The sequence below is a fragment of the Chaetodon trifascialis genome, chromosome 13 (assembly GCF_039877785.1).
Source record: "Chaetodon trifascialis isolate fChaTrf1 chromosome 13, fChaTrf1.hap1, whole genome shotgun sequence".
Lineage (NCBI taxonomy): Eukaryota > Metazoa > Chordata > Actinopteri > Chaetodontiformes > Chaetodontidae > Chaetodon > Chaetodon trifascialis.
In genome coordinates this window covers 5,850,247-5,875,366 of record NC_092068.1, presented here as the reverse complement: position 1 = coordinate 5,875,366, position 25,120 = coordinate 5,850,247, and the positions used below count along the sequence as shown (strand labels likewise).

The following is a 25,120-nucleotide window of genomic DNA, read 5'->3' as shown; positions in this document are numbered from 1 at the left end:
TCACCTTTGAGGACATTGTTAACAGGAAGTCTTCCTATAAATTGCTGCTCTTGTGATTTAAGTCGTAATTACTCGGCACAAGCGATGCTTCTCTTTCAAAATGCAATTTGGATTTGACATCAGTTCACTGTTGAGCCCTCAAGTGAGGTACCACAGTTTTTATTTGTACAGGACATTTCTGTCCTTACAGCCACACACTCCACAAAAGACAGGAAGGCACACACAAACACAAAACACTGACAGCATTTTAAAAAATGTGGGAAAAAGGGAAATGAAAACACTCTCAAACACCAAATTCACTCCATTAATGCAAAGTGTCTTGTTCACAGCAGTCTTTCTCTGGCACATCTTTATCTCATCTCTCTGTTCCCTCCTCTCATTCTCTTCTCCTCGTTCGGTTTCTCAGTTTGTCTTTTTCTTTTTTTCCTCTCGCCTCCTGCCTGCTCTGTTTTCTCTGGCTTTCTCTGAAGCGTTGCCAGCAGCCAGACTGTGATCTAGGATCTGTTTCTGCCACCCACACAGACGGCTAAGCTTTTATATGCAAATTAATTATTAAAAACAACTCATTATCACTTTAAGCAGTTTGGTGCAGATGGAGAAAGAAGAGGAGAGGGCGGGCAACAGTAACCCTGAGCTATAGTTGTGTGTGTTTGTGTGTTGGAATGAGAGTGAGGAATTTATTGGTTTGACTTGGTTTCTTGAGCACTTGCAGGAAAGAAACAGTGTGGCTCTTTGCTGCAGTTACATCATACTGTACTGCATTTGTTTACCAGTGTGTTTGGATGATATTGGCAATTAGTTGAAAAGAGGATATGGTCAGAGTTAATGCTGTAATCTGATGGATGCGGCTGGATTAAATGCATGCAGTATGTAGAAATGAGCATTCCTTTTCTGGTTGCTAATGGATGGATGAATTCTGGATGAAGGCCCCCGCCAGATCAGATTCTTCATCTTGTGCAGTTATTCTTTCACGAGATGTTGCCACGTTTAAATCACAGTTATGCTTGACTTCTGCCGCACTTGACATAGAGCGACCTTCTGGATTAAACACTTCAACATGACAGAAGTTTGGTCTGCTTGATAAAAGCAAGGCTTTGAACAAATAAGCCAGCTTTTGTAACATTTTCTGAAGAGCCACCGTGGCCATGAGTCTAAAGCGATGGCGCCGTGATTTTCATGCACTGTGTTTAAGTTAGTTCTCCTTTTTCTTTCCTTTGTGATGAAACCATCAAATGTTTATCTCTGACACGCCAAAAATGTACGTAATTTTACGACAAATAATGAAAAGTCATAAAGTACACACAGCAATATCAAAAATGCTAACGCTAGCCACCACAAGCTACAGTCCATACCAGCTCATGTAAGGTTCGCAGTGTATTGAACTCAGCGAAGGGTGTGTTTAATTATCTGTCAATTCAATTTTTCATTTGTAAGAGGAGTAAATTTCTTCTTTCAGAAGTCACACAGCAGAAACGTGTTTGTTGGACATTTTGAATCTGAAAAAGGATTTTGGTATTCAAACTCAGGTGCTTCATTGGCACTGATACGGAAAAGCTTTGGACATTTTAGCATTTCAATTCTTAAACAGTTCTGTTGAAAGATAACCAAATGGCATTGAAAAAGCAGACATGGACTGTAAGTTCTAGTGCATATAAGACTTTGAAGTGGTGGATTTGGATTTGCTTTTGTGTTTATGTGACCAACAGAGAGAACAGTGTTCTTTTGTAATGGACAGCTTGCACTACTTTGTTCACAGTGGAGTATTTGAGTGCATCCACTCCATTTCCATTGCCAATGCAGCCTGAGCTCATTGTTCTGCCATGAATGAATTAGTAGGTGTATGTATATGTGTGTACTAGTATATGGACCACACATTATTTCAATGTGTCTGGAACCAACAAGACATCAGAGTTCATCTTGCAAACCCTCTGTGATGAGCCCAGTGATTGGCCTAAAAATGTCACAAGAGAGCAGCACAGTCACCCTGGAGGAAGACTTTGGTGATTTTCAACCTTATTTGCCTGTGTTAGTCATGGGGATGTCCTGTCTGCTGTGTCTACAGTAGTTGCCAATGTTCTGTGTGTTCCTGCAGCTAGCAGTGGCAGCCTACTTAACTTCTGCCTCCCCCTGACATGTTGCATTCTGATGTCAGTGGACGGCAGAGGAGCTACAGGCAGAGTTTGACTGAGGTCACTTTTGAACAGGAGAACACAGATTTCACGGCCAGTTTTAATGGCACTGAAGAGTAGATGGTTCATTTGGGGTAAACGGACCAGCACAGATTCGACTTTTACACAACAAATGCCGTCATTTTTAGTGACGACTACAACTGTTAGTAGTTTCAGCATTCGTGCCTGGTCGTACCAGTAATTGGCATTACAAAATTACTACTACGGGCGGCTGGTGAGCTTAATTCTAACATGCTAACGAGTTGGTAACATGCTAGCACTTCCATAGTCGCCATAGTTGCCCACCTAGCTAATGAATCGCTAAGTTATAGCAATTAGCAGACCACGTTGTTTGGTCACTTGCTGGGCAAAAGCTTCAGGGCATTCAATCGATCGCAACTGGACTTTGTCAGTTTGTCTTGGAAGACGTTTCGCCTCTCATCCGAGCAGGCTTCATCAGTTCATGCGCACCGGACTAGATAGGACAGCTCTAGTCCAATGAAATGGTGTTAGGTTCAAGTATTTATCCTCTGAGTGAGGCCAACCCCCAAAACCAAGGATAGTATCACTCTATTGTGAGGCAAACAATCCCCCATTAAGGCGGGGTAGGGTGCGACCCTTGGGTGTCAACGACAGTCATCTGCCTCGTTAGTGTCCCATTCTTGTCATTGGGAGGCAGACATAAATACTTGAACTTAACACCATTTCATTGGACTAGAGCTGTCCTATCTAGTCCGGTGCGCATGAACTGATGAAGCCTGCTCGGATGAGAGGCGAAACGTCTTCCAAGACAAACTGACAAAGTCCAGTTGCGATCGATTGAATGCCCTGAAGCTTACAATGACCTGGATGAATGAGAATATTCACAGGCTTGCTGGGCAAAAGCTTGAGTTTCTTTAAGTGATATATTTTCATGGTTTACTGACTAACAATGGCAGTTTCTGTTGGTCAACTGATCCAGACTGAAATATCCCAACAACTGTTAGAAAACTAAAACTGAAAATACTAACATTTTTGAAGAAATTCAGAGGACATATCCTACTGACTACAATACCAGATGATATTGACTTTGGTGATCACGTGAGTGAAATGCCTCGACAGCTGTTGAATGGAATTGCCATGAAATTCGGCGCACGAGTTCATGTCCTCAGGATGGAATGTAATCACTTTAGTGATACCTTGACTTTTCATTAAGCGCCACCACCAGGCCAAATTTTTTATTTGTCCTGTACTTTGATAAATGACCAAATACCGAAAACTAAAAAAAAAGCTAATGACATTTCCATCAGCCTCAGCTGCTTTTGGCCTCAATGCTAATTAGCAAATGCCAGCATGCTAACATGTTAAACTATAAAATGAACGTGGTTGCTTGCTAAACATATTAGCATGGTATTAACACTAGTATTTAGTGTCTAACACTGTTGTGCCTCAGCACAGCCTCACAGAGCTGCTTAACTCTCTCCCTTCACTTTGTGGGAAAATCCGCTGATGGAGGTGATTCCAATGACAAAATGTAGCTGTGATGAATTCCGGTGTAAAATGTAGCGAGATCTAGGACTCTCCATAATGTCTGATTTTATACGGATATTTTGTAGGGATTTTATACTTATTTCATACGTATGTTTTCATTTTGTAGTCTGTAATAAAGAATAAAGAAAGAAGGAATAAAGTAAAATTAGCTTTTCTTTCTGACCCTTTTTGGTCTTTAACTATGTTGTATATTCAATTCAATACAAAGTTCTCTATAATGGATGCATTTGAGATTGCAAGGAGATTTATGATACCCACCACAACCGTGTCACAAAACATAGCTCAAGGTCATTCAGTTGACCATGACTCAATTTTCTTTACGAACACTGTGGAGTTATATTGTAGCTTAACACATCTAAAAACCCTCCTCCTCCCTCAGTCTCCATAATTCTTGTTTTATTAGTCTCTGTGTAACTATTCCACTTTCCTTTAGCGAGTGTCCTCTGTCAGAGTACAGATGAGGCTGTTACAGGTCTACCCAGCGGACAAGTTTCAGTTAAGACGTTAACCATCTTCCTGTCTCACTATCAGTGGTCGTCACCACAGATAGCCAGGCACTTCTATCTCCAAGTCCTAATATCTATTCAACCTCTGTTCATCCTCTTCCACCCTGCTCGCACCACCCCTCTTGTTATCTATCCACTCTTTATCATTCTGCCCCCCCCTGTATTCCTTTCACTCCTCCTTCTTACCCTCCAGCCTCTTCTCTCTTTATCTTCATCATCAGCCCATCTGCGCCTGTTTAGTGCTGTGTCGACATCTCCGGCAGCATCAAAGTCAGAAGAGGAGTAAGTTTTGAGAGAAAAAAAAAAAAAACTAAAAGACCTCAACAGAATAAGTAGGGGATAGAAAATGCTCTGAATTCACATCTCTGCTGCGCTCCTTTCACCACCACAGGCAACAAGAGCAAGCAGTCGTTTGATGCCTTAACAGCTGAGGAGGGAGAGAGTAGGATGGAAATGGAGAAAGATGAAAAATGGAGAAAACATTCTTCTGTTCTGCCCTCAGAGAGACACAGTCAGTGTTAGTTCCCACCCCGAGGTGGTTTAGAGAGCAAAGCAGGATAGAGGGAAGACAGTGAGGAAGGAAAGGAGGTGGGTTGTTGTTAATGATGTCACCTCGTTCTGTGGATTCATTCTTCTTTGGCGGCTTTTGACAGCAGGGCTTTATGATCAGTCCCACGTGGGACTCTCGTGCAGTCTCATTGCAGATCTGCATTTCTTAAACTGCATTTAAGCCTCTGACAAATGACACCACACATCCTGCTGCTGGAAGTCTGCAGCCTCATTCCAGACCTCTAAACTAACAACACCCAGCATGTTTTTTAGTAAGCCCAACATTCAGTCTGATAATCCCGTAAGGAACACTGGGGTTTTGGCTGTGATGTGGACGAACCACACGAGTGTCCACTCGACCTCCTGAGCCACCGCCGCTCAGAAGAATGAACAATTGGATTCATTGCTCAGATGTTTGGACAAAACATGCACTGTCAATTATTACATTTTTTTATATATTAAATTCTTACAGGCAGTTAATTAACTAATTGATTAACAACCCTAAAATGTGCTGTATTTCCTCTTTTTTCCTCTTTTCACTTTGATAATAGACTGCATGAAAAATGCATATGTGTGTTTTTGTGTGTGTGTGTGTAATATAAAACTATTATCAAAGTGTTTTCAGTTTTCTAATGGCCTGATTGCTTATGCCATTTGTTTTTTGTTTTTTTTTTTTGGTCTAATCAATCTGTTCAGCTGTTGTGTGGAGAGGCAGTAAGTGGAGACAAGGCACAAATCTTGAGGGAGGTAGCTGAAGCTCTGGTGCATGTAGAAAGGCTGCAGACAGCCAGATGGCAAAGAATAAACAGGGAAGAGCTAAAGACAAGGCCAAGGTAGCATCACAACTGTTTGCTTCAGTCTGTTAACTGACATGTCTTGTTAGAAGCAGCAGAGATTTAAGAGCGTCTGTGCTTTTGGCAGATTGGATTGGTATTGATTTTGAAGACGGATTGAAAATGGCAGTAATTATTGAAGAACGTGTGTGTTCATTTTTTGGTAATGACTTGCTTTCATGATAGATTGTGTGTACATGCAAAAGCCAGCCTTTTCACCACCTTTAAAAAAAAGAAAAGCTCACTTTGAGGACCAGAACCTGAACATGAAAGTAGTAATATACATGCAAATACAGCATTGGGAATTATCTCTCCTTGACTTTCTCCTTTCACTTCCTCCCTCCTGTCTCCTTCCATTTTGTTTTTCTGTCCATCTGGCACTGTGATAATCTCGGTCACTGGCGAAATGCATATTGAGCTTTGCTGCCTTACATCTGATACAAGGAGCGTCTGTGCGCCTTCCTTCACATACTTCTGAAGCTGCAGTAATCGTCTTTCTTTTCTAGTAGCTGATCAAATTATGTGACCAGAGTCTCTCGTAGTGATGGTTCATCACTGAATTCTGCCCCTTCTTCTGCTCCCGTTGACAGACATTCAACGTGAAACCTGCTGCACAGCATCTGCACAGGACAAAGCAAAGTGAGCGGAGTGACGCACACTTAACCCACAGATGTACTGAGAGGTGTTGACCGTCACATCTCTCTCTCAGAAAAAGGAACAGGCGACTGTCTGCTACCTTCTCATTACTCATGATAACTTTAGAGGGTGATGTGAATGTCTTCACAGCTTGTTGTGCAGCCTCCAAGTGTCGAACAGAAAAATAAATCAATGAACGCAGCCTTAAAGTGCCTGAAAACATGGTTTTAAATCTTAAAGCAGTGATAATCGGTATTTTTACACCACTGAGTCTGCAGCTTCACTGACATTCATGGAGCTTCAGATCATTATTTAGCTGTTCTGCCCACAGCCTCACTGTTTTGGTCCACTCTCACGGCTCTCATAGCGTTGCTCGCCGCTCGCCACCACCTGGTCAACATCATGGAGCATTTAGTGGACTGACTTTCCTCAGGTGGACAGAAACACAACTTTTTTCATTTCTTATTTTTAACCTTTCTGATTTATTTCTCCCTGCAGAGCTGTAGGGTTAGAGGAAGACCTGGATGCTGTCGCCCTCTATGATCACCATTTCCTGCTCCACACACACATGAACATAGAAATAAAAGATGGCTGGTGAAAACAACCAGCTACTGTTGCTGGTCGACCGCTGGTCGGGTTCAATTCAAGCCTGTTCTTAGTCTGTGTTACAGGTCAGAGGCAGGTTAATGGAGGTCATCTCTACACTGCAACTGTGTGTGTGAGTGTTTGTGGGTCTGTGAGGCCCTGCTTTGACACCATTCTGTGCAGCTGTGGGCATGAATATAACCTTGGCTCGCAGCACCTACTGAAGCGAAGAGTACCCTGCTGTAGCAGAGAAAATCCTCCTTCATTCCCTCTAATTAACTCGGCTCTCCCTCTGCTTCTCCTTCCTCCCCCTCTGATGCTCTGTTCTCCTTCGTCTTTCTGTCCATCTTCATTCCCCCCCCTTGTTTCCGTCTCCCTGTCCAACCCTCCTAACCATCTGAAACTCTCTGTCTTGCAGCAGACGTCGTCTGAAGCCGCTCCTCCCTCCACCTCGCCGTCCTCACAGGCTGACAGGAGCCGACAGGAGGTGCGGGTCTTTCCTGTGTTCTGTGCTGGTTTGCTGTGGTACTGTGATGTTGTCTTGTTGTCTTGTAGATATGTTGTGGTGTTGTTAAAGGTCAGAACACGCCATTGGTCAGTCAACTGTTAGATGTGTAGATTTTTTTCCTCTGATATTCATATTGGCTAATTTACGATATAAATTATTTTAAATTTATAATATAGATTAATCAAGATACTTTGGGTCTGTGCCGACAGTCTTTCATTTTAGCCTCATCTATTATTGAACCATATAAAGCTGTGTCAGACTTTTCTTTGACAGCACTGGACTTCTACTCCTTGTTTGGCTTTATTCAAATGCAGCTTTTTAAATTAATTTCAGTTAACTTTGCTAAACATTCTGTTTCAAACAATGCAACACTAATGCTTTATGCCACAAAAGCTTTGAAGTTTCATCAACAAACCTTATTTAATCACCTTTAATGTGCAGCCTTTCAGATCCCTTACTGAATCTAATTACATTGAGCTTTTAATATGTCCAAGTCACTGAAGTTAAACATGCCTAAAACTCAGAGTCTGTCATCAGCTTTTGTCGGATGCGTAGGAAGAAGCACTGCAGTTTGAACTGTCAGCGTGATGAATGTTCACAACCTGCTCCAGCACCAAAATGAGTCGAGCAGCATAAATGATTAAATGTATTGTCACAAATTGAATTAACAGGTGTCGCCTATCATGAGCTCCTTCCTTTAAATAATGGAGGTGCATACAGAACTACTAAATTGATAATCTTAAAATATTGATAAACTCAGTGATGCCACACAGACACCCCCAGCGAGATAGTACGGTGGCACAAGTGGTAACACTGTCGCTTCCCCGTTCGAGTCCCGCTGTGGCGTGTCCTCCACCATGCCTTCAGTGCCTGCTGCTCAAGGAAAAAGGGCCTTTCTGTGTGGAGTTTGCATGTTCTCCCCGTGTTCACCTGGGGTATCCCACTAAATACCCCCCACTAAAAACATGCAAGAAGATCACCACCTGACCAATGGTGACGAAAGAGAACTGGGTCCCCGGGCGCCGGTCGGATGGCAGCCGCGGAGGAAGGACGACCAGGATGGGTTAAAGGCAGAGGAAAAATTACACCAGCATGGCGTGTGTGTGCATGTGGATGTGTTGTGTGACCAATAAAGGGGATTGTCCCTCCGATTCTTCTTCTAAAAGATGAGTTCTCCAGAGGGGACTTTGTTGGTCATGTTGAACTAGAGAAACTCGCGTAAATTACCAGGTTAAAGTTTCCTTTTAGCCTCACAGATATTCTGTAATGATCCAAATCCGACAGTAATGCTGTGCAGTGCTGGCTGATGATGAGAAACCTGCCACCTCTACATCACTGTTGCTAAAAAACAGTGAGGAGGGATAAAATGATTGAGACGGATCCAAAATAGAACCGCCTATCAGAACACAACGCTATCCTCAATACAAGCTAGATAAAATGGCACTCTCTTGCTTTTTATTTTTATTTTTTTTTAAGCTTGCTGCACTTTAATCCTGTAATGCTTTTGGTTGTTTTTGTGTTTATGGATTATCTGCTTGTGTTTTGTCTGCTTGTGTTGCTACCTGCGACACAAGCAAACAAGGTCAAATTCTAAATCTGCCATGGTTAACTCTGTCCTCTGCTGTATTCACGTACGCACAGTGTTCCCTTCAAGATAAACCAACAGCAGCAGGAAGCCATATTCCTTACATTGGTTGCCATTCAGACTTGGCCCATGTCTGAAATGACTCCCATGTTCACTCATTTTCCGTTCACAAGCAGACACTCTGTAGTTTACTCTGCAGTGAGCAGCAACTGTCATTTTTATATCCATCAAATACAGCACATTGCATTGTGGGGCTGTTAGCAGAAGCTGTACATGCCATGAACACCGCTTTTATTGTTGCACTCTGAATTTGGATAGGAAGTGGTTTCAGACACAGCCGTGGTGCTATGAAGTGTGTCTCTACCAACCATAATCCTTTGCTCCTGTCTATAGAATCAGTGCTCCGTTGAGCAGCGGACATGAACTGATTAAATAAAGTTGGAAACAGAGCCAGCATGATGTGTGGAGGAGGATCCCAGCTGTAATTTGCTGTGTTTTATGAGTGAGGATCAGATGGGAGTATAATAGCCTGCTAATGCTGCTGGAGCAAATTGGCCAATGCTAGCCTCATTAGCTCATAGTTAATAGAGTCAGAGACTTGGTGCCAGAGGCTCAAAGATGATAAACTCAAACTCAGTGATGGATATGTCAACAAAAATGCAGCCAAAATGTGAGCAAAATATGAGCTGTCCTGTAGATGAACAACACAGAATAGTAGTGACCAATTTCTGAAATATTGTTCTTATGTAAACAGAAGCCATTGTTGTTTCCCTTCCATGAAATCTATTAAAAAAAAAAAAAGTTTCAGAAATTCAAATTCAAGCAAAAATTTTCCCCTTCGGCAGGCCTTGACATTGACCCAGGCTTCCTGCCTGTGACAGTTTTTATAATGTGCTGTGTTTGTTTAATATTTCCGTTCATTAGTCTGAAGTCAGAAAACACTGACTAATGTGCGCTCACAGGCGAGCGTGAATGATAGTGACTCCAGAATAAAAGTAAATGTTCTTCATTTTCATCCTGATTTGCATCACTGCAAATGTTGATGATTGTGCTGTGTTTTTCATTATGCCCTCAAGACAAATAACCATCTCAGCATAAATAACTGTAAATACATAAACAGCCAGTAAAGTAATTGCATTAAGAATAGAGACGGAGAGAGACACAGACTGTTGTTGTCACCATAATGGCTAGATTGTAGGCTTCACCCGCTAAGCTAAAGCTCTCTCTTTGGCATCCTGACAGTCATTAGCTAAAGCCTGTTGGTAACTGGCATCAGCACTGGCTCATTTACATAAAACAAAGCGAGAGAGAACCATTAACCTGAAAACACTACATCAACTCTTCGTATACGCTAATAATGTCTGCACATTAAAACTGCATTGTGAGTGCATTAAAATCACATTAAGGAAAGATATCTAATTGTTTTCAACCTGCCATGAGGTGCAGGAAATCTTTACCATTCGGCCTCATTTTTCCTCCCACAGAATATTTAATAATAGCTGTCGGATGGTGATTTAATGGAGAATTTCAGCATGCTTAAGCAGTATTCTATGCTAATTATGGTATTGCAGGACAGAAACTTGTCGGTTAACACTGTGATATATGTTGCAGAATTGACTGACTGCAGCTACACTGTTGAGTCTAAATACATAAATACAGTATTGATTACTATACATTATATTCAGATTCATTGTACATGAATATGCATCATGCTGTTAGCAGTATAAGCTCTGCTGGCCTAACCTTGATGTGTGCATGTGGTTTTAGTAGATGCTCTGATGCAATGTTATATTATAGGCTTTATGATATAATCCTGCAAAGTCTATGTGCCCCTGTTTTACACCATCCTTTCTTTTCTCTTCACAGAAGGAACGTGAAAAGAAAAAAGAGGAGAAGAAGAAAGAGAAGGAAGCGGATAAAGTGGAGAGACACAACAACACAAAGGTACAAGTGATTATACTGAACTGATTTAACAAAAGGAGCAGTATGTTAGTCTCAGCCACCTTTGTCTACTGATCGCAAACTAATGTGTGCATCAACATTCAATCAAATGTAAGGAGGCTCTTGGCTTGAATTAGCTTTGTTGTGCAGTGGCCTATGCGTACGTGTGCCTAACAACAACAATAAGAGAAACAGATGAGAAAAAGACTGAAAATGCAGCCCACTGACATTGATCATGCATGTACAGTGTGCTTTAAACATCATGAAGGCCGGAATGAGGACACGCACTGCTTTCTTTATGTGTGTCAGTGTGGTGTTATGAATGCATGATGTGTGACAACAGAGAGGGTGTGTGTGTGTGTGTGTGTGTGTGTGTGTGTGTGTGTGTGTGTGTGTGTGTGTGTGTGTGTGTGTGTGTGTGTGTGTGTGTGTGTGTGTGTGTGTGTGTTTGTGCGTGTGTGCGTGTGTGTGTGCACGTTCCACCTCTGTGGTGCAGGAACTGAATCCTCCAGGGAAACTCCTCATAAACATTCATGTTGTTCACAGATGCTTTAGTTTTGCTCCATGCATCAGTATGGATCATTTCTCATTTATGCACAGGAGCGTAAGCATGTGAACCATATTTCTGAAGACCTTGTGTGTGTGTCACAAACAGACAATGGATAAACCACAAGACAAATAAAGGTACGAACATGTTGGCTGGTACTCGCTGTGTCCCCCGGATAAATAGAAGGAACGGTGTCAGGCTTCAGTGTAAGTTGTGTGGCTGAACAGTGCTCGGGACAAAGGCTACTGCAGGCTACAGTTTGGCTCTCACATTTTCTCACAGATCCTTTGGTAATACATCAGACTCGTCATTTCTCTTTTTGCAACTTTGCGACCAGACAGAACACGTCTTTTTGAAAGTAGTGAAACTTCCCTTTGTGAATACTGATTCGCAGCTATGAAGCACTTGGCTTCTCCTCTGATACCCCTCGTTTCACCCCATAATGCAAGTTGAGGTGATTTGTTCTTTTGGTAAGTTACGCATGAAACCCTGTCATTGGTCCACTGCAGTTCCCAGGAAGAAATGCTCAGTCATGGCATGGCTTACTTCACATAATCATATGAACATGTTAACATGATTTTTATCGGAGGGGTTAAGTGAGCTCCTCCTTGAACTGCCACCTTATCGTGGTGGAGGAGTTTGAGTACCCGAATGATCCTAGAGGCTATGTTGTCCGGGGCTTAATGCCCCTGGTAGGGTCTCCCAAGGCAAACAGGTTCTAGGTGACGGGTCAGACTAAGAGCAGTTCAAGAAGCCCCTTATGAAAGAAATTAAAGCAAGGAAGCGTACGTCGCCCGGATTGGCGTCACCGGGGCCCCGCCCTGGAGCCAGGCCTGGGGTTGGGGCTCGCAGGCGAGCGCCTGGTGGCCGGGTCTTTGCCCACGGGACCCGGCCGGGCACAGCCCGAAGGAGCGACGTGGGCCCGCCTTCCCGTAGGCCCACCACCCGCAGGAAGGATCAGAAGGGGCCGGTGCTATGTGGAATGGGTAGCAGTCGTGGGCGGGGGCCCCGACGACCCAAATCCTGGACAACGACTCTGGCTATGGGGACATGGAATGTCACCTCACTGTGGGGGAAAGAGCCTGAGCTAGTGCGGGAGGTTGAGCGGTACCGGCTAGAGATAGTCGGGCTCACCTCCACGCACAGTCTGGGCTCGGGAACCCAACTCCTTGAGAGAGGCTGGACTCTCTTCTACTCTGGAGTTGCCCGCGGTGAGAGGCGGCGAGCTGGTGTGGGCTTGCTTATAGCCCCCCAGCTCAGCCGCCATGTGTTGGAGTTCTCCCCGCTGAGCGAGAGGGTCGCTTCCCTGCGCCTTCGGGTTGGGGATAGGTCTCTCACTATTGTTTCGGCCTACGGGCCGAACAGTAGCGTAGAGTACCCGGCCTTCTTGGAGTCCCTGGGAGGGGTACTGGAAAGTGCTCCAACCGGGGACTCCATTGTTCTGCTGGGAGACTTCAATGCTCACGTGGGCGGCGACAGTGACACCTGGAGGGGAGTGATTGGGAGGAACGGCCTCCCCGATCTGAACCCGAGTGGTGTTCTGTTATTGGATTTCTGTGCTAGTCACAGTTTGTCCATAACGAACACCATGTTCGAGCATAAGGGTGTCCATCAGTGCACGTGGCACCAGGACACCCTAGGCCGGAGGTCAATGATCGACTTTGTAGTCGTATCATCTGACCTTCGGCGGTATGTCTTGGACACTCGGGTAAAGAGAGGGGCTGAGCTGTCAACTGATCACCACCTGGTGGTGAGTTGGATTCGCTGGCAGGGGAAGAAGCGGGACAGACTTGGCAGACCCAAACGTACCGTGAGGGTCTGTTGGGAACGTCTGGCGGAACCCGCTGTCAGGGAAGTTTTCAACTCCCACCTCCGGGAGAGCTTCAACCAGATCCCGAGGGAGGTTGGAGACATTGAGTCCGAATGGACCATGTTCTCCACTTCCATTGTTGATGCAGCCGTCCATAGCTGTGGCCGTAAAGTCGGCGGTGCCTGTCGTGGCGGCAACCCCCGAACCCGGTGGTGGACACCGGAAGTAAGGGATGCCGTCAAGCTGAAGAAGGAGTCCTATCGGGCCTGGTTGGCTCATAGGACTCCTGAGGCAGCTGATGGGTACCGGCAGACCAAGCGTGCGGCAGCTCGGGCGGTTGTAGAAGCAAAAACTCGGGTCTGGGAGGAGTTCGGGGAGGCCATGGAGGAGGACTACCGGTTGGCCTCGAGGAAATTCTGGCAAACCGTTCGGCGCCTCAGGAGGGGGAAGCAGCTTTCTGTCAACACTGTTTACAGTGGAGGTGGGGAGCTGTTGACCTCGACTGGGGATATTGTCGGGCGGTGGAAGGAATACTTCGAGGATCTCCTCAATCCCTCTGTCATGTCTTCCGTAGAGGAAGCAGAGACTGGGGACTTGGAGGTCGATTCATTCATCACCGGGGCTGAAGTCACTGAGGCAGTTCGCAAGCTCCTCGGTGGCAAAGCGCCGGGGGTGGATGAGATCCGCCCTGAGTACCTCAAGTCTCTGGATGTTGTAGGACTGTCTTGGTTGACACGCCTCTGCAGCATCGCGTGGCAGACGGGGACAGTGCCTCTGGACTGGCAGACTGGGGTGGTGGTCCCTCTTTTTAAAAAGGGAGACCGGAGGGTGTGTTCCAACTATCGGGGGATCACACTCCTCAGCCTCCCTGGTAAAGTCTATTCCAGGGTACTGGAGAGGAGAATCCGGCCGATAGTCGAACCCCGGATTCAAGAGGAACAATGCGGTTTTCGTCCTGGCCGTGGAACACTGGACCAGCTCTATACCCTCCACAGGGTGCTTGAGGGTTCATGGGAGTTTGCCCAAACAGTCCACATGTGCTTCGTGGACTTGGAGAAGGCATTCGACCGTGTCCCTCGCGTCATTCTGTGGGAGGTGCTCCAGGAGTATGGGGTTGGAGGCCCTCTGTTGAGGGCTGTACAGTCCCTGTACAACCGGAGCAGGAGCTTGGTCCGCATTGCCGGCAGTAAGTCGGACCTGTTCCCAGTGCATGTTGGACTCCGGCAGGGCTGCCCTATGTCACCGGTTCTGTTCATCATTTTTATGGACAGGATTTCTAGGCGCAGCCAGGGGCCGGAGGGGGTTCGGTTCGGGGGCCGGCAGATTTCGTCTCTGCTTTTCGCGGATGATGTTGTCTTGTTGGCTTCCTCGAGCCAGGACCTTCAGCATGCGCTGGGGCGGTTCGCAGCCGAGTGTGAAGCAGCTGGGATGAGAGTTAGCACCTCCAAGTCCGAGGCCATGGTTCTCGACCGGAAAAAGGTGGCTTGCTCCCTTCAGGTTGGAGGAGAGTTCCTGCCTCAAGTGGAGGAGTTTAAGTATCTTGGGATCCTGTTCACGAGTGAGGGAAGGATGGAACGTGAGATTGACGGGCGGATCGGTGCAGCGGCTGCAGTAATGCGGTCGCTGTATCGGTCTGTCGTGGTAAAGAAGGAGCTGAGCCGAAAGGCGAAGCTCTCGATTTACCGGTCAATCTACGTTCCTACCCTCACCTATGGTCATGAACTTTGGGTCATGACCGAAAGAACGAGGTCCCGGATACAAGCGGCTGAAATGAGTTTCCTCCGCAGGGTGGCGGAGCGCTCCCTTAGAGATAGGGTGAGGAGCTCTGTCACCCGGGAGGAGCTCAGAGTAGAGTCGCTGCTCCTCCGCATCGAGAGGAGTCAGCTGAGGTGGCTCGGGCATCTCTATCGGATGCCCCCTGGACGCCTCCCTAGGGAGGTGTTCCAGGCATGTCCCACCGGGAGGAGGCCCCGGGGAAGACCCAGGACACGCTGGGGTGACTACGTCACTCGGCTGGCCTGGGAACGCCTCGGGATCCCCCCGGAAGAGTTGGAGGAAGTGTCCGGGGAGAGGGAAGTCTGGGCGTCCCTGCTCAGACTGCTCCCCCCGCAACCCGGCCCCGGATAAGCGGAAGATAATGGATGGATGGGTTAAGTGAGCAGAAGATTAGCTGACCTCCAAAAGGCAAGTCTATGAGTGATAACATGTTATGTGTGTGTGCACACGCATACATATATTTATACACACGCATGCATGCATACATGTTTATATGTATATTTGTGTATGTATGTATTTATGTGTGTGCGTGCGTGTGTGCGTGTATATGTAAATATGCTCGATGCTGTTATCTGAACCTTGAATCTCAACAAACAGCTTTCCAGCTTTCCATTTCCAACATGGCCTATCTGTAGCCATATTTTATTCTGTGAACACTCTCCTCTTACTCTTATGTCACTCAGTGCAAGAAGTGGAGCCCTTGCTGCTGGCAGATTTAGCTAAATTTAGCTCTTTCAGAATGTAGATAGACGGTTAACACTCACCGCGCCGGAGAAAGATGCCCAAACATCATGAAACACAACTTTCATAACGTCGTCATTCAAAATAAAATCGGCAAATTGTCTGAAAGATGAATGAAAGACAGAATGACTGCTATTTGCCAAGATAAGTGTTTTTTTTTCTATAATGTATTTGAAGCTCAGTCAGAATGAGCTGCAATTACTGACGTCTGGAACAGAGGTCAGTGGATGTGCGGGTATGCATTTTCTGTGAAGGACGTTATGTGTGTGTGTGAGTTGCTGTGAGTGTATGTGTCTGCATGCAAAGGCCGTGGTGTGTGTTCATGCATATCTGTACTGTGTGTGCTTGCATTGGTGAAGGGGGGGGGGCAGCTCTGAAGGAGTGAGTGTGTGTGTTTCTGGGTCATGGTTAGTGTTTCCATGGCCTGCGAAGCGGCGAGGAAATAATGTAACTCTCAGTGATGTGGGTACCACTGTGTGTGTGTGTGCGCGTGTGCGTGCCTGCGTGCGTGTATGTGTGTTCCCTCTACAGGGAAATGGAATGAGGGCTGTGGGCAAATGTACCCACAGAGAGAGAAATGTTCTGTTGTATGGCATTAACGTTTCTTCCTCTCCATCTGCTCTGCAGCCTTTTATCACCTGTTAAAATATATTGTCACATTTGTATTTTATTGAAATATTACTGCCGACATATTTTTGTACTAATCTCGCCTTCCACATTTAAGGGAGGATTGCCTTGAAATTTAATATCAAGGATGTGAGTTTTTTAATGCATGACACTGGATTTGCTCTCACACATACAGTACAGATGTCCCAGTCCTGTTTTTTGGCCTCGATCCTGATTTGAATCCTTTGATATTGAATATCTGCTGATACAAAGTCCAGTCCGACACTTACAGTAGACAGAGGATATGCAGGGTTGATTAGATGTGTGTCCAACACATTGAAATAGCAGCTGCGGTCTACTCTGGCTCATTTTATTTTTTACCAGCAACTTAATCCAAGTACTGGAGATCCTGGCCAGAGTAAAAGTTTCACTGGAAGAATGAGACTGCAGCCGAAACTGACGTGACACAGTCCACTGGAGAGAAGATGTGTCACTCTCTGGGAGTTGTGGGAGCTGCAGAAACCCTCAGTCCACTCCCAGTGGTGCAGTGGTGTAACAGAGTGAGCTTCTACCTCGCAAATGATCTTTGGCTGAGTACAGACACCAGCTTGAGAGCACTTTAAGCAGGCACCAGTTCAGTTTCATTTTGGCCTGTTACCGAGTTTCTCAGAATTACCATCTATTAGTGACAGCCGATATGATGCCACCACTGACGTTTGTCATTTTAACCAGTGGAAGCGACGGCTGAGAGGGAGAAAATGTTTTGATCTATCTGCTGTGAGGTGTGACAGCTGCCAGACTGGTCTCCTTTTTTTCTGAGCTTGTGAATGACTTTATCTTATTGTGACCAGCCCAAGGCACACCTGTGCAGTAGAGCTGCAAGGTATGAGATTTTCAAAGCGTCACAGTCTCAGAAAATACCACGGCTTCACAGTATCACAGCATACAGTGTGACATGATTCTTCTTCTTCTCTTGTTCTTCTTCTTCTTGTTCTTGTTCTTTGTCTTCTTGCTCTATCTCTCTTTCTTTCTTGTTCTTCTTGTTCTTCTTCCTCTCAGTTGCGATGACCTTTAAAGGAATCTAAACAGAAGGGTTTTTTTGGTTGAACTATTTGTTTAATATTATGTGTCCTGACAGACATGAAGCTTGATATAAACTCGAAATATGTATTTCTTGACATTAATACGGTACATTTCAATATCGTAGATAAACAAATGCGCATGCTGTGATAACAGTCAATTGTCATACCACAGTATACCATGAAACTGCTATACTGCTGCAACAATCATGCTGTTTAATCAGTACCCTGACCAGCACACCTGTTAGGTGGATGGATTATCTTGGCACTGGAGATGTGCTGAGTAGCTCAGATTTTAGCAAAATTTGAGAAATATAAACCTTTTGTGTTCATCAAAAAAGTCTTAGATCTTTTACTTCAACCCGTGAACAATGGCAGTGAGAGCAAATATATGCATTTCTTCTTTGTGGAGTGTATCATGGGGACCGCAGTGACCATTCAGCATCAGCAAACACAGAGCTGAACCTTGACGGCCAATCCCTGTGAGAGACAGAGAGGAAGAAAGACCCTCCCTTCAATCAGGAATCAGGAGGGTGCAGCCTCTCAGTTGACCTGCAGATATGTTACACATTGATCTATGTGTGTGCTTGTGTTCCTGATACGTGTTGCAAGATTGTGTGTTTTTGCGTGTGTGTGTGCTGGCAGAGATCTCTCATATCCTTTTCTTCCTCCTTATCAGCTGAGCTCCTGCTGTCAATGAGCCCCAGTGTCAAGGAGATATTTGAGGACATTTCTTGTGTGTGTGTGTGTGTGTGTGTGTGTGTGTGTGTGTGTGTGTGTGTGTGTGTGTGTGTGTGTGTGTGTTTTAGAGAGAGAGAGAGAGAGAGAGAGAGAGAGAGAGAGTATGTGTATTAGAGACAGACAGACTTGTTAGTGTATGCTGACGTGCTGAAACCTGTTTAATCTCCAGTATAGCAGGAAACATGCTGACAGCCATGTTTCTCTCTGTTTCTCAGTCTTTCCTTCTCTCTCTCCTCTCTTTCTTCCCTCTCGTTTCCCTTGTCTCTCACTCACTTTCTCCTTATGTCACTCTCTCTCCTCCTGCTTTCACCCCTCACTCTGTCATGTGCCTGTTCCCCCTCTCTCTCAGACGAAGACATTCTCTACCATCATAACATAACCCTACCATGCAACAGCAGCTCTTTCATCTTTGCATGCAAATACTGTACTGTACATATCTGTAGAGGACACACACACACACACACACACACACACACACACACACACACACACACACACACACACACACACACACAGTCTTCAATCTCAAGTTTTAATCAGCAGAAATATTTCATCTCCTTTGACTTAATTTCCTTTCATTTTCAGAGGTTTACTCAAGCAGCTTTTCTTTTCTCAGCTTTTATTAAAACTTGAATAAAAAGTGAGTGCAGAATACTGTGAATGCTACTGAACTCATTTTACAGATGCAAGTCTGAGGGAGGCAGGATGGGCGAGCATGTGATATTATAACGGTCCAGTGGAACCTCGAGATTGCGATGATTAAAGATAATGATGCATGCATTGTTTGTGTCTTAAAACTGGTGAAATTAGAATCAGTTCGGGTTTGAAAATCCTGTCCGTAGACAGTATTGATAATCATCTACAGTATCTTAGTAACTTAGTGATTAATATTATTGTCTATCAAGCCTAACTGGCTGTGTTTTTGTACTCCACCTTATCATCAGGTTTACTTTTTCAAGCATGACAAAGCTCCTCCAAACAGGACACGACACAGTTCCCATTTAGCCACACTTAACTTGAGCCTGAAGGGTTGGTCTAAACTTAATCAGTTATCAATATGTTTTGCCTTCCACCTCCACTCCTCTACCCCACTCTTTGTCATTCATGATAGTTAGTTTAACATTTTTGGTTTTAAGGCTGACAGATTATTTTAAGTGTCAGCTGTCATGTAATGGTCTGTCAGACAAACAGCACATTTGAAGACTTTACCTTTGACTCTGGGAATTTGCAAAGCATTTTACACAATGTTCTAATTTTTTTAAGATTCTTATCTGCTTTATTTAGTACGGAGCCCCTAAAGTGCCATGAAGAAAATAAAAAAACTATATTGTGCGCACGAGATACTAAATTGAACACATGAGATGAACCCAGACCACTACAGTCAGCGCTCAGCCTTGATACATGGTACATGCTCAACCAGGTGAGCTACAGGCCCCCAAGGTTCTTACATTTTATGGACCAAACAATTAATCAGTTAATGGAGAGAATAATTGCTGATTAATGAATAATAATAATAATGAAAGTGTTAGTTGCAGTTCTAATGACTTTTTAAAACCCCAGAGGGAAGCGAGACGGCTGTCCATTAACAGTGACAACAAAATGTTCTGAGACCAAAAGACTTGAATCAGAGAGGTTGTTAAAGAAAAGAAACTAACACTAACAACTAACAAGCACAGCCTCCAAGAGGACCTGAGCTCAGGAGCCACTTAATTTAAAAGAAAACAATATGAATACAAATAGAAATTCAGTTAATTAAAGGCAAATCACAAGTGATACTCCCCTCCTTTCCTTTGCCTTGTGCCTGATAAAGTCTAGATGCAATTTAACAAAAGATTAGTTAAAAAATGCAACTCCTGGATGTGTGGAGATGCAGAGGTGTTGTTCATACTGTAGCATGCCATTTGCCTGATGAAATCATTTAAAAATGCATGTTGCTGCTGTTGCTGTAGGACCTAGTCGGCTCTGCCTCATAAGACTTTTCATTCAGGAAATGATTGAAGGATTCATTATCCCTCTGCAGTTTTAGCATCAGTATTGGTAGGGGGTTATTTGGGTTTTGATTGCCCAACCATTTCTGTTTTGATTACATTTTAATTTCCGTTTTGGTGCAGCTTGTGTTTGCATATTCAAGTTATAAAGCTTGGGGGTGTACTATTGTGTGTTATTTAAGGACGGGAATAAATTGCAGAAGTGATTAGAGTAGTAATGTCAAAATGATGTCAGTCAAACTCACTGTGAGTGCTGATGGAGGCGACATTAGAGACTGACCTTGGCCAGTCCTGCAGTTCAGGTGGTTGCTTAGAGGAAAGTAAGACAGTTGTGTAACCAAAAGGTCATAGGTTCAATCTTGCATGTATTTATTCTCTGATCCTGAACCCTTCACCCTTAATATCAGAGTAACACCTAAATGCTTCCTCTCAGAAAATGTGAAGACCTACCTCTTTACCTGAGTTTGCTTAACATAAAATCCCTTCACTGATGCAAAAGTACCATTCACTTGACAGTTAATCATGGAGTTATTCACTAAGAATTCAATTTGCATACCTCATTATTTCAGAAGGATCTGCCTTATTCTGCCGTTGACTGTGTATCTGTACAGCCGACTTCACATTGATGAGATAAACTGAATGAAAGTACAGAAAGCCTGCATGCCGACCTCTTGGATTTAGGGAATCTTAAACATTCAAAACAGAAAGTCTTGCTATTGAGGCCATGTTCCACCCACAGCACAGTGGGCTATACAGTTACACGGTCAGCAAGCTTCAGAAGTCACTGGCACATTGCTCTTAGGAAGGCTACGTTTGCTGAAACATGTTGATTTTATAATTGTGCTGTCTTTTTTACTTCTTTAATCAAGCTTACTTAAGTGTATATTTTTTCCCTTGTGTACCGTACGCAGATGTTCAGACAGATGTTAGACAGCGTTGTCCCTTTACGGAACGTCACTCCACTGTTATAGTGATTGAAACTTGCATTGCTTTACCTTACCTCAGCATCGCAGTCGTTTCACTTAACAACTGTAAAATCTGAGGGTGAGTCAGAAATATAGAAAGAGACACAGCAGGTCATGTGACACAAAGGAGAGATGTGACTGGATCAGTGTTGTAGACTGTGAGAAATGGGTGCAAAGTGCAATCACTGAGCTGCATGGATATTTATATTAGACTGTACTGCCTGTGTGTTTCAGCAACATTTTCCTCCAGTCTAGGACGTGTTATGTTCTCATACAGCAGTGAAGTTGTGGGCGATGTACAAAGTCCAGGACTTTGACACAGGGCCAGCAGGCGGCATCCCTTGAGTGGCACGGTTCAGGCTAGTGAACTTAACCTCTGTTTAAGGTTTGGGAAGGCTTATAGTTTTGGTCAAATACTGAAAAAGCTCACGCTTTAAACATTGACATTTTTAGTGTTTTACCAAGACCACAATCTTTTGCTAACCTTAACCAAGTTCTTTCCTTCACCTAAACACAACCAGTAAGAAAGATTAATGATGCTGTCCTTGTATGAGCAGATACTGTAGGGAAAACAAATGAAAAACATTGTGGCCAATGTTTCTCAGATACACTGAGTATGACCATTTGGTGACCTTTTCAGGTACATGTATTGAAACACTTTATATTTGCCTTTGAAATTGCTAGCATGTGAACATCTTTTCTAGGAAACAGGGTTGTCACCCATACTGATGCCAGCCACCCCACGAGAATCACCGTGGCCAGCTGTATCCACAGTTCCTTTGATCATCAACTAAAGCTCACGGCTCAAGATGAGGCTTTGAATGAAGACTGATGAGTAAATGTGGAGTTTCGCCTCGTAGCTCATCCATGTTTTGTAAAAGTGCTGAGTCCTACTGGTTCTTATCCCTACATTTTACATCTTGTAGCAGTTTCTCAATTGATGCCATGCTCGTGCTTGAAAATGTAACCTCAAGCATGTCTAATGTAGTATCGTCAGCATTTTTGGCATCGCAAAAGATGCTGAGTTCCAGCAAAACATATGGCCTCTAAATGTGGCGTAATAGTCTTCTGTTCATTGGAGAGAGGTGACGGCTGAGCGAGTATCTTTTTGATGGCTGACACTTATGGTTTTGTTCTAGGTTAGTAAGGTTTTGCGCTATTACTCATTATTTCCACATGTGCCCTCTTTCATGCCCTGTTGTTTTTGCTAGTCAGGAAAGCCTCTTCAACAGTCTTTTGACCTTCAAAATCCAGTCAAATTCTCTTCTCTCTGACTAAATACATCCTTTTTGTGTTTTCAGCTCAAGGGCAGGCAGGGTGATGTGCCTATTAACTGTCAGGAGGAACTCGGATATGTTGGTGATTTAAATGAAAAATTAACTAGATGCATTGACTTTTCTGCTCAGACATCTTAAATTAAATGGTAATAAAATTTTGACCATCTACAGTCATAGAGAAATCTCCATATTACAGGGATACGTCAGGCAAACCTATAGATAATATGGAAGACTGAGTACAGGTGTTGATATAAATGCAGACAGTCATGCACAGTCGTTTAGCCTGACAGACAACCTAGCATATTAAGCAGTTGTCTTTTTTTCTCTCTGTGTATTCAAATGAACCATTTTCATTCAGCTTGATTGGTGCTTTCAAAGCTCAACTTTGTTTCCTTCTCCACATGTACGATCCAAGGCCTGTAAGCACTAATTAGTCAACAGCCCTGATCAGAAGCTGGCATCTGAACGTGTATTTTGCACTTGTGTCCTCACAGAGATAGAAAGATGGCTGCACTTCACTTTATTGTGTTTAAATGTTAGGATTAAAGATTAGGGATACATATAGGTGGTGGTAAGGGCAAAGGTCAGGCTTGTAGATGTTAGTGATGAGCGGATTGAAGCCGCGGTCGCACAGGTCAGCTGAATATCACAGGTTCAGGCAGGCTGCTCAAGAAGTGACGAAGCAGCGCTCTGAGTAAGAAACACTGCGTGCAGTAGTCCACAACCTTATCTTCTCCTCTATAACTCTCTCTCTCACACACACACGCACACATGCACACCCCGACACACAATCGAGCCACATGAAATACAGCGTTATCTGCAGCCTGACTCTCGACGAGTGCCAGGAGGATGTCCTTGTCACCGCTGCTCATTCCCTCTCCTCTCCGTGCTGGCTGAAGCGGTGCTGCTCCTTCCAGCACAAGCACAGTCAGTGAGTGCGGTCGTGGGCTCAAAGCGTCGAAATAGGTTCAGTCCTGGAGCTGTGGAATCAGTACAGCCAAACACGAGGCTGAGATGACAGTGCGGTAAATAGTAACAGGCCACTATTGTTTTTATTATTATTTACTGTTAATATGCAGTATGAAGGATGAATCATTTGTTTATTTGTGAGAGAGAGAGAGTTCATTTCTTTAATGAAGCGTTACTTGGTTTGCAGTGTTTGGGACAGTTCCCCCTCTGCTGTGGTGGGGGAGAAAGAGCACTCTGAACAGCTCCTGCCAGCAGCAGGATCAGCACCTTGGAGAGCGCTGTGGCACTCACTCATGACAGTTGTGTTACTATAATGCATAAAGTTGGCAGTTTAGGTTGTTGATTAATGCGTATTTTTATGGTGTGGATCGGCTCATAACGGGTCAGGTGGGTGGGGGAAGTGAAAAAGCCTGACCTGGGCATCACTTGCAGACATGTTTCATCATGAATCGCACGCCTGTCAAATCATCAATCTGTCAAAATTAATTGCCTGCTGCTCTGAGACAGACCAACAAGATGGCAAAAAACAACCATTTTTAATGTGACCTTGTCAGAGCACTGCAAAACCTCTTGTGGAGGAGGTCAACATAGCGTGTGACTTGCCTGCCAACAGGTTTCTTAAACAGAAGCTCAGTCTTTCTCTCACCCTAAATAAATACTCTTACAGATCAGATCAGATCACAGCCTCATGAATCATTTTTGCCACGGTTTGGAAGACAGTAACTTAACTCGAGTACGATTCTTAACTAACGTAATCAACGTACTAGTTTTAGTGCCTAAACCTACCTAAACTGCGACTATCACCTGAAATGCTTCTCAGCTGGCTTTATTTTGAAAGATTAACTGGACGTTGTGTATTTATTACTGCTAACTTGACAGCAGAATGAGAGGCAAAGCGAGACAATGACAAGCGGTAACTGACAGGTCTGCGTCACGCTTTGGCTCATAACGGGTTGATCAGATCCACCAGAGATGCTTAAAGTGACAAGGCGGGGGTCTGAGATTCAGCAGGCTTGTCTTTAAAATGAATGAAGGCCTGTACACGGAGCAGACTCTTCTATTGTTTCTGAGCTGTCGTTCACATTTTGTTCCAAAAGATTAATCACTGTTGGTGGCAAAGGATTTTCATCAGATACAGTAATGCCTGCCACATGCCAGGTTTCAAGAGGACCAAGTTCAAATACAAATCTGACATGAAGACGTGAAAGAGATGGACATGTGCGTGTGAGAAAGTGAAGAAAAAGGACAGCGTGTCTCCACTCACGCTACAAAAACACAGTGCTTTTTAGGCAAGAAGTGACTCCATTATCTCTGTAGCTGTTTTCAGTCTCTCCTCACCTCCATTCATCTCCATCTCTCCTTCATTTGTCCCTCGCTCTGTCTCTCTCCTCCTCTCTCTTTCTAGCTCTACGTGTGTCTATCGCTCTCTCTACAAACACTAAATCACTGTTGTCCCATTGGACTGTCGGCGTATGTTGTCTTTTTCTTTCAGCCCATGAATAAATTATCAAAGAGAACAAGAGGCTGCTTTCCTTCATGGAAAACACTGGCGCTTGCCTTTGTTGGAGATAGAAATGAAGGAGTGTGTGCGTGTGTGTGCGTGTGTAGATGGCATTTTGTGTATTTTTGTTCATTCAGTGGAGGGATTTGGGGAGTGTGTTATCGCTAGGTGCTCTGTACATCTGGACTGAGTTGGGCTCTCAAAGGTTCCCATGATTGGATGTGACACACACACACGCAGCAACAGCAGCAGCAGCAGCAGCAGCTAAAGCATATCTGT

At 44.4% G+C, this 25,120-nt stretch overlaps 1 protein-coding gene across 4 annotated transcripts in view; it reads left to right on the top strand.

Annotated features, from left to right (window-relative positions):
• smap1 (small ArfGAP 1) overlaps nt 1–25,120 on the top strand; it is a 101,176-nt gene that overhangs the window by 31,277 nt on the left and 44,779 nt on the right. For 3 of the 4 annotated variants that reach the window (XM_070977248.1, XM_070977247.1, XM_070977246.1), the window contains exons 5-6: nt 7,226–7,294; nt 10,767–10,844. In XM_070977248.1, coding sequence (XP_070833349.1) covers nt 7,226–7,294; nt 10,767–10,844 — 147 coding nt within the window. The remainder of the gene's footprint in view (nt 1–7,225; nt 7,295–10,766; nt 10,845–25,120) is intronic. The other variant, XM_070977249.1, reaches the window with a different exon arrangement.